We start from the raw sequence: 10944 nt of genomic DNA, 5'->3' as shown, positions 1-10944 counted from the left end.
GGGGGGGGGGGGGGGGGGGGGACTGATTTATAAGCCAAAGTTTGAGGGTGTAGATGACTTTCACTCATTTTCTTCTTAGTTCGTTTACTTTCTAAAATTTTGAGTCAAATTAAAATAGGACAAATAAATTGAAACGAAAATAGGGTTAGTTATAATGTAAGAACGTTTAGGGCCTACCATGTTAGGGTAACATGCAAGAAGCAGACATTACGACCCCTAGTATATCCGTACGTCATTATCATATCTTAGGGTGAGGAAAAAAAATACATTATCATCATTATTATATATTAAGCTTGATTTTTGAAAAATCCAAATATGAATAGACTTCTGAATATATTTTAAAGATGAGTAGTTATAATAGCTTACTATAGATGCCCCGGTTGGTAAATGAATTTTTTAAAGAGTTTTTTGAAAAAAGAAAAAAAATGAGAAGTTGGAGTTGGAGACGTCCAATAATTACTACAAATTTTTTTTTCTTGCCCTAAGATATTTTTTGTCCTTTTCACGTTGAAAATATATGAAAGTTGCATTTTGGGATTTACAATTTCCATAAAGTTCAATAATATTTTGCCTTAACTCAGTTTAGTTAGTTAGAGACACATTTTCAAAATGACTCACAAACTTAAACTAGAGATAAGTTGATGTTAAGTAAAACAAATATATATACGATAAGATTATATTAATCTAAATTCATTAAGTTTTAGATCATGGCCAGTAATATGAAGTTATTCTCTATTTTTTGAAAAAAAGATAATAATAAAAATGAAATTAATTCAGAATTGACGTCTCATGTCAATTTCATCAGCAATTATTGTTATACTATTATATTCGAATAAAGTATTTTTAATTGAAATAAGTTACAATACGACTTTATTACCGGCTGAAAAAGGGAAGAATACATGGAGATCAAGACTATTGAAATATCACCAAGTGGGAAAACCAAATGATTAAAACTTAGGTTTGTAATAATGAAAAAGCACAAAAAGGTCATGTGTATTTCATCCAAATGTTATTAGGTTAGGAGCCAATACCAAGTGAGAATTATCCCTTTGTTTCTACTAACTAATTGTGAGCCATATATCTCCCATTTGAAATTCAATAACATGGCAAATGGACCCTAACACAATGTACCTTTCTACAAGAGGGCCTTGCCTCCTACTATACAAGAAATGTGTCCAATAGAGATTCAAGATACAAGACACAATTTTACAAATAGTGGATGTTATTTAATGACATGGTCACTTAGAGCATCCACAAAAGTGCCCCACACTTGATTTTCTATATCATAAGTGTCTTTTCTCTACCTTTGCCATGTGCAATTATGTGGTCTTCTTATTTCTTAGGGTATTTTTGGTCCCATTGTGTGTGCTAGAGTAGTTACTAGTGTATTTTCATAGTCATTTTTATGAGAGGGAAATAATGAATGTGAACCTTATATTATTTGAAATAAATATGGAGTGAAACGTATGGTGCCTTTCAGAGTTAAATGCTAATTGGGACTATATATGTGACTCAACGTAACAAATCGTTTTCGATTTATACTAGTTTGTTGGATTTATCCACTTTCATAATAGGCACGTAATTCATTATTGTATACAACATAGCGATAGATGAAAAGAGAATTTCATCTCAAGTTTCTCTTTTAGGTCTAGCTTCTTATCCTATATAACCAATTATTACACTTTATATTTAATTTTATAATCAAGCTGAACCAGATAACGCTATGTAATACCTAGCTAATAAAAAAACAATGTATATAAACCAACGATTTCTTGTTCCTACTGTTTGAATTAGAAATCTTTAATAAAAATAAAAGAATTTTATTCATCACACCACATCGGTGGTGCTAATTGTTACACTTTCACTTTCGCACCTCTAGTTATCTTTCCTAGTTCAATAATCATAACTCATAAAGAAAGTACGTAGGAATATTTTCTTTTATTTATGATTTTCTTTGTTTCTTTTTAGTTGTCATGTATATTAAAAATATTTGTTTCAAAATACTTCCTCCATTCCTATTTATATGTCGTCCTTACTAAAAATAGATGGTCCTAAATATTCGTTATTTCATAAGTCAATGCATAAATAACACTATTCTTTCTATTTTACCCTTTGAAAGTTATTATCCTTGAAAATATACATTTGTCCAACATAAGAAAACAAAGTAATTGATTCATGTTTATTGGTCAAATTAGTTAATCAAAGTAAATTAATTCATGTTCATTTATTGAAAATTTGACTTCAAGAGAACACTTAATAAGGATACGCTGATAAACTTACATAATTTTTTAAAGGATATGAAACCTAAAATGATAACAACTAATAGGAACGGTGGGAGTAGTTGTCAATTTAAATAATCAAGAGAGAATTCATTGGTTAAACAATACTACTCCTTTTTAATTTTTCTTAAGGGTTGTGTCAAACGTTATCAGTTATCATGACAACTAAAAAGGAACGGAAGAAATATATTTCTTTTTAGGAAAAAGAGATTAATGCTTAGGTTTGTGGATTTTTTTTATTGGTCATGGAATTACGGTAGATATATGTCACTCATCCATGACATGCCCCATAAATCATAATCACAATTCACAACTTACAGGAAAATGAAAAGCTACAAGCAAATTGGTTTTTCTATCTATCATATTTGAAGTGTAGTTCTCACCAAGTCCTTTTTTCTTTCTCTTATCCTAAGCCTTCCCTTTCACACCCCAAAAAAGTAGAAAATGGTTTTTTTTTTTAGTAGTCTCTCCATTATTCACAAATTTTAGGATTGTCTAATTACAAACAAAAGCACTTATAATTAACAGAGAAAAGATATATAAATTAATAATAAAGGTTATTTGCAGAAGGAGGAGAGAGATGAGCGAGAGAGGGCAGAGAGACTAATTGTATTTGTATACATGTCATATAATTGTATATACATGTGTATAATTTGTATTTGTATATGTATATAAGCTACGTAATTACAGCTAAAATTAAGCTGCGAGCCGTACTTAATTCAAACTATGGCTATGTTAGCTAATTAACTAGTATATATTTGCTTATCCACGTAATTTTTCCTAAATTGAATAGTTATGTTTCTATTTTCCATCATAATAGAGCGGGACAGGTTTTTGGATTTCTTTCAATGGCGTGATGAAATGTTGTTAGATACAAAAATACTTATTAGACTTTGAGAATCAAGTAGCTTATTTGTTGGAGTTCGGCCCCAAAACATTCTTTTGATATGTGTTTTTAGGAAGGGTCCCTTTTGGTACGTTGTGTTCAAAAAATGTTTGTTTTGAGACTGCACTCTTATTGTGGATGCACGAATTCTGTAAACCAATAATGAAAGAATGGTTCCTGAACAACAATTTCCACATAAATGATTGATATACAATGAGAATCTCATGGCAAATGAGTGTCTTTTTACATAAATCAAAAGCTAAAAAAAGAAAACGAATCTTCTGGAAAAGAACAAAAATATAACAAATACAAAAGAGAAATTTCACCATCTTCCACTCTATGAGAAAATTCTAAGTAATCTCTTCCATTCAACATTGTTCAGATATGGCATGTCATCTTTGTATCTTCAGCTTTCAAGGTCCTCCAGAATTGTTAACTGACGAGGCGTTAAAGAGAAATCTCAACCATCGTCCATCTGTATACCTCCAATTCAATCCTATCCAGAATTATATCCATAAGTAGTCTTTCCTCTATTGCATTCCCTCTGTGGAGGAATCTGAAGCTATCTCCCTTGATTTCTATCTATTACATACAAGTGGCTCAACATTCAGGCTCTCGAACAAAATAGTTTACCTAGCTGATAAACAGTGGAGCCTGCATTTATGCATATCAAGTCCAGCAAAAGAAACTTTCAGAAACAACCTCTCTACTTCCATGAGGTAGGGGTAGGGTAAGGTCTGCGTTACACTCTACCCTCCCCAGACCTCACTTGTGGAATTACATTAAGTATGTTATTGTTAGTCCAGGCAATGAAATGAAGTGAAAAACATGTTCTACAACTCAGTGGCAAGAGAAACCGTAGGTAAGAAACAGGGGAAGTTTACAACTAATACAATGAAATAATTTATCAGTACAACTTATGGAGCCATAATTAGTTATTCAAGACTAGAGTGAAGTAGTTCACACACTAAAAAATGCAACAACACAAAGACAATGACACTGCAACACCGAGAAGTGGTGACAGTGGACAACCTTCCTATAAGCTTTACATGAATAAATCACAAGGTCTGGTTCAGATTAAGAAAGGAAACTGAACAGAAACAGAAATATCTCATGACCTGTTAAACCTAAACTCGAGTCTAATGGGACAAATAACTAATCAAAAAAAATTTAAGAATAATGAAGTTCCTACGGTTTAGTAACACGTGTCAGCCTATGGACAGTTTAATAAATATGGTTGGGAGGGTAATGCACAAATTGGCAACTCAATTAGAATATGTACTGCTGGTTTCACTGGTGGAAATGGAGGGGGCTTCACTCTTTATAAGATGAGAACCCCTGCTACTAATATCAAGACCCTGAAAACGACCGAGGGGATCTTGTTGCGTTGCGTCTGCCAGAGCCTGTGCGCTGCCCGAAAGTAGAGGGTGACACGGATTAGACATGCTGCCCTGGAGGTGGTGAAACTGTGGCATCTGTATGTTCTGTGATTTGCTTGACCCTGGATGCGGCTGATGAGGAAAGAATGCTGGTCGGTTATATTGAATTTGCTGCATTCCTGAATTGTATGCATCTGAGGAAGCTGATATCTGCCCTGTAGCTATTTTAAGTCTTTCAACTTCCTGTTTCAGTGCTTCGTTCAGAGCTGTAAATTTGGAACGGCACGAGAAAGATTTGCACAACATCAGTAGTTGCTCTATCACAGATGAAACTTTTATATTATCTCAGTGTAAAGGGATAAGGTAAGTCGTTTAATATTTGATTTTATTTGTTCAGTCCATCCTCCAGGCAAGGAGTTTATAAGTAGCTGACAATTTTGAGATGGAAGGGCAAAATGACTATTTATACCAAAAGACAATATTGCAGCAGAAAGCAATAGCATACCATCACGTAATTGAGCTTGTTGTTCCATTGCTTGCAACCGGAGCTTAAGCTCTGTATTCTCATTAGTTAGCCCAGTTGTATCCCTCTGCCGAAGTTTACAGACCAAAAATAACCAAAGTTGTGGAATAAGTTGTATGTTTCTGCAAGTACCTAGAGATTTTAGAACTTAGAACCAAGTTCTATAAAAGAAACAAGTACCTGGAAAAGGGTCAGTTGTGTAGAAAGAGTGGTCGCTTCTGCTTGAAGGGTCTGAACTTTTCTCTCAAGTTCAGATATATAACGGGCCTTTCTCTCTTTAGAACGAGCAGCAGACTGCCGATTCGCCAAAATCCTGCGCAAAATTCTCAAAGTCAGAAAAATAGCAGATCTGAACTTAAGAATTTCTTCTCTGTTTCTTCCCTTATCAATACATGTATACTTCAGCAAACTTACAAAGTGATACTATGCATTTCATCTCAATAGCATAAATTTTTCATGTAAGTTGATCATTAACTGATAAGTGATATGGTATATGTATCTATATGTAGCATTTTGACTTAAATTTTGTCTTTGGATGCAAGTGAAACTCTTGTTTGCACATACTCGTTGTGGAGTGCTGGAGATTCTTTTTGTGCTATAGGAGCATGAATTCCTCTTTGGAGTACACGTGCTTCTTAGACAAGATGCGGGTTAGTATTCACATAAGTACTTGCAATAAGAACTCTGAATTCCATAGCTTCGTTTTGGATAGTTAAAGCTCCGGAATGAAGCTTTGATAGAAAGATAAATCTGGGCCACACAATGGTTCTTGGTGAGAAATGAAGAATTACCAACTTCAGACCCCAAAATCTGGTATTTTTCTCGTTTACCTTGTGTCCTAATTGTTCTCCATGTAACATACATAAAGGTTTGTGACCAATGTTCTAGTTTAAGAACACATTGGAGCTTTTGATTAAATTCTTTGGTTTGACTCATCTAGGTGCTTTGTCGCCCTTCTTTAGATAACTGAGGTGTTTGGGCCAGCTTTCGCGCACTTTGACTAATTTCATGGGATACCTATCACCTCCCACCAGCAATAGGTTTCAGGTAACTCTGCCCATTAAGGCTAGAACATATGAGAAGAAACCAGAGACGTATTCAAGATTTCAGTAAGATGGGTGCACGATTACGAAAAAATGCATCTAAAATATAAATTTGATCGGTTTGACTTTTAGGTTTTTAATATGAACCATTAAATTNGGCCAGCTTTCGCGCACTTTGACTAATTTCATGGGATACCTATCACCTCCCACCAGCAATAGGTTTCAGGTAACTCTGCCCATTAAGGCTAGAACATATGAGAAGAAACCATTCAAGATTTCAGTAAGATAGGTGCATGATTACGAAAAAAATGCATCTAAAATATAAATTTGATTGATTAGACTTTTAGGTTCTTAATATGAACCATTAAATTTTAAAAATTAAAGGTAAAAAATATATAATACTACTAATTTTAAATTTTAATGTACACATATAGTTTAATTATATAGAAAATTTACCATGCTAATTTTTTAGGACTTTTTGATGTAACACACTTGAAAATTTTGAAAGATTAAAGAAAAAAATAAAAGAAAAATTAATTGAAATGCCAAAAGTGTAATCGATAACCATTTGGAGAGGTGTTATTAAAAAAGACAAGATAAATACTAAGATTTAAATTTATATCATCACCTAGAGAAGTGCACCAATCATCATTGTATTATTATATGATACTTTTTTTTTTTACCCTCTCTAGGAATTTCCACCCCTTTTGCTCCATTGGTGACTCGAACTCGCAACTTTCGGGTTGAAAGTGAGGGGTGTTTACTATCCGAGCAACTCCCTCTCGTCTATTATATGATACTTTTAATGTGAGTTGACACATCTATATTTAAATATTTTCTTAAAAAATATAACACTACTATTTATAATCTAGAGAGAAGAGCATGAGTTCACGTGAACCCACGGCACCCCCTCTAGATACACCATGAAAAGAAATCATCTAGTATTTTTGTCTCAATTGAAAATTAAACCTGAGACCTCATGACGCTCAATCCACGTCATTGATCACTAAGTCACCCTGGTGCTTCACTGCCCTTCTTTCTACTGTGTGCGCTTTAGCATTTGTATATACTTGCTTCAAAGAAATTTCTACTTATTCTGTGTGTATGGGTTTAGTAGCTGCCCTATTGAGTTCGAGTGTTCTATAATACTCAATACCAAAAACGAGTAAGAGCAAAAACATGACATTCCTCATTCACTTCGTTCTTCAGCAAAGCAGTGAAGAGAGAAAAACAACTTGATTAGCTTCATAATCTTCTTCAATAGAAATAATTTTATCTGAAAATTCAGATCCATGAAAAGAAAACAGGGGCATAAGTTAACAGAGAAGAAAAAAATTTCGGCGAGGCGAATCAACGATCACTTAGCATCTTCAACCCTATCCTCTATTTTACTATATAAATATAGAATTAATATTATATTATTATTTCTATTTCAATTTTATTTTTTCTTATTTCATAATATAAATCATTTCTTCTTTTTGTAAATAATTACCCTATAATCTATATAATCTTCGTGTGATATAAGTTTTATTCTTTTCAATTTTTTCATTAAATATAAAATTATATTTTATTCTAAATTTCTAAATAAAATAAAGTACAACGAATATTATGTATAATACATACTAACAATCAATTCAAATAAAAGTGAAATCATAGATGAAATACAATTACATAATAAATAATGTATTATCGTAAAAATTAATTTTAAATTTTACATAAATACTCGACTTTCAAGATTGTTACGTTGCTCCCATAATGCTCTATTAATGCATTACAGAGTTCAAAATGAGTAATTTTTTGTCCATATTTTTTATGTGTAGCTAAAAATTGTTTAAATCAACAATTTCATCCTGTATCCAATTATTTCTTGTACTAATTTACTTCCCCTATTCCATTTTGAACTATTGTAAAGAGTATTTTCATGCTCATTAAAAAATGTAGTTTAATAATTTATCACTGTAACATAAAAGTAAGTTGTTTGAATTATCATGTAGATTTTGCGTATTCTTCATAGTGAAAAATAATTATAATTTAAAATTAAATACTTAAAGTGACAATTTTTTTAAAATTAAAAAATTAAAAAAATTGTTAATTCGGGATGAAAATAGTATACTTATCAATAGTATGTTTTTTTTAGATGTTATATTACTTAGAAAATAATTCAACAATTAAAGACTTAATTAATAGCCTCATAGAATATAAATAATATTTAAAATAATTTGAAATTACATATTTAAAGTGACGATTTTTTAAAAATAGATTAGAAAATTATTAATTCGGATAAAAATAGTAACTTGTCAATAATATGTTTTTAGATGTTATATAATATTAGAAAATTAATTATAAATAATAAAGACTTAATGGATGCTACAATAGAAATAATACTAAAATAATCAAAAAGTGAAATAGAGAGGTGAATAGTAATTCTTCAAATTTGGAGAACTACTATTCACATGTAAATGGAGGATAAAGAGTAATATAGAGGGGGGGGGGGGGGGGGGGGGNGTTGGAGAGTCCATTCTCTATTTTACTCTATAAATATAGATAATAAAAAGTAAAATAGAGGTGGGTTGGAGATGATCTTAGTAGTATGAGTGTCAAATGGATGGGTTAGGTTGAAATTGAAAATATTAAAATGGGTTGAAATAGAAATCGGATTGGGTCTTGACCCGCCCAAGTTTACTTTGGGCTCAAATGGGCTAGAAAACGAGTTGGGTCTTGACCCACCCAATTTGACCTGATTAATCTCAATAATTATAATATAGTGATATTTAACTTTTATAATCACAATTCGAATTTCAGCTCAAGATTTTCTTTTTAAAAAGTAACAAATGGAAAGATAAATCCTAAAAAATGTTAAATAGATAATATTTCATACCTTTAATATATGAACATATCTTAGTAAATAATTTTAAAACATATTGAAATTGGAGATTGAATTAGGCTCAATTGAGAATTTTCTTAAAATGGGTTAAATTTGAATGAGTTGAGATTAAATCCAATTCAAATTATTTTGAGCCCAACTCTTAAAATTCTGGACGAATCGAACATGATACCTATGTTTGTGTTCATTTTTGACACCCCTGCTTAGTAGGAAAACAATATAAAACAGAGTTGATCAAGTTGATAATCATCACAATTTAAAAGGTACCTTTTGGCACGTTTTGGATCAATAGTCCATAGCTCAGCCAATTTATCAGGAGCCATAGCTTTCTTAGCTTCAATACTCTCAGTCATCAACAAACTTGAACTATCGACAGAATTACTATGCCTATGACGTGGCCTCTTCTCCCCATCAGCAGCAGCATCGATATCAGTGGGATTAGATCCACCGGCGAGCTTCTCAATATCCATATAAGTAGAGAAGAAATCATCCTCCGACCCGATCTCCTCGAAACTTCCGGCAGGTGCATCGAATGGGTCGGACACCAGATCTAGATCCTCCGGCAACCAGAAATTCACCTCCGAGTGAGCTCGTCGGTGGTGAGATGGACGGAATGCAGCTGAAAAAGACGTTGTCGTCGGCAACTTGATGGAATTTGGATTTGATGGATCTTGCATTTTCGAGTGAAGAGAGAAAGCTCAGAAAAAATGAAGTTGATGGAGAAGAAGATTGATACAGTAAAGTAAGAATAATCAGTTTGAGGCGGTTCGTTTTGACTTTTTTAACTGTAAAAAAGCTTTAACTTGATTTGCGAAAGAAAAAGGGGTTGTGGGTCCCACTGTATGGAGAGCGTAATGATTTCATCGGACTTGGCTCTGCATGGGCTTCGTCCCATTTCGGTCCGCCAAAAGGATAAGAGAAAATAATGATAAATACCAATATTTACTATTTATATCAATAATATATTTTATTCATTTAATCACTTTTAATATACAATTTTAATACATATTATAGAGAACAATTTATAGAACATATATAACACAAGTTTTATTGATAAATTATACATTTATCATACATTTTAATATACTTATAATACAATGTGTCAATTTCTTACCAAACAAGCATAACATATTTTATTAAAAAAACAATTATAATACATAAATATTGCATACATAATTCACTTTTAATACATATTGCAGATTTATTATAGTATTGCTATAAATAATAATAAATAAAAAGTATCGCTAAAATCAGTAATTATTTATTAAAAGGTACCCACCCAAATAGTTTTTCCTTGTTTTTATTTCGGTTGTAATTCTTGTGTTTATATGCTTTAGTATATTTAATCTTCAATTAAATAAAATATTTTAGTTTATTCCATAATAATGTTAATAGATTTGAGGATTATTATTTAAAGTAACATATATATTTTTTCTAGGTTATCCTTTTATTTCTTCTAACACCCCGTTGTTATCTTCTTTTAGGAGTAAACATTTGATCTACTGTTAGAATTGTTTTATTTGAGATTGACGAGATCTTAATGTACTTACTTTTACCTATTTTTTTTGCTTTTAGTAAATCTTGCTTCTTCATTGAGATAATATATAACTATGTTTCATGGTGTTAGTATCTAAAAAAAATGTCATTTTCTTCATAATTGGTTGTGCATTTAATATTGGCTCATACTTCACCTTCAAAGGTGAAAAGAATCGATTTCCACACACGTCTATTCAACAAATCACAAAATTATCTTGCATTTGTTTGCCTCTAACTCTTCGCTTGTGTAGAGTGTGTTAAATGCTTTGTGTTCTTAATCAAAACTTTTTAATATTCATTAATCGTAGGGACTAAAATAACACATTTTAATTAATTGAAGGTTAATGTACTAAGTCAAATAAGTCAAATACCAGAAGGATCAAAATTGCAATGTGACAACAACTTGAGGACCAA

The 10944-nt window shown here is 31.7% G+C and overlaps 1 protein-coding gene across 1 annotated transcript; it reads right to left on the bottom strand.

Moving 5' to 3' along the window:
* Positions 1–4028: 4028 nt before the first annotated feature.
* On the bottom strand, positions 4029–9708 carry LOC125872788 (transcription factor RF2b-like). Its single transcript, XM_049553579.1, has 4 exons — positions 9262–9708; positions 5248–5380; positions 5050–5134; positions 4029–4810 (listed from the first exon to the last, which is right to left on the bottom strand). Exons 1-4 carry the CDS (start codon positions 9669–9671, stop codon positions 4431–4433), a joined length of 1008 nt encoding a protein of 335 aa, XP_049409536.1. The 5' UTR covers positions 9672–9708; the 3' UTR covers positions 4029–4430.
* Positions 9709–10944: the final 1236 nt, after the last annotated feature.

Source organism: Solanum stenotomum, chromosome 8, assembly GCF_019186545.1.
Source record: "Solanum stenotomum isolate F172 chromosome 8, ASM1918654v1, whole genome shotgun sequence".
In the NCBI taxonomy this organism is placed as follows: domain Eukaryota; kingdom Viridiplantae; phylum Streptophyta; class Magnoliopsida; order Solanales; family Solanaceae; genus Solanum; species Solanum stenotomum.
This window is presented reverse-complemented; position numbering and strand designations above follow the sequence as displayed.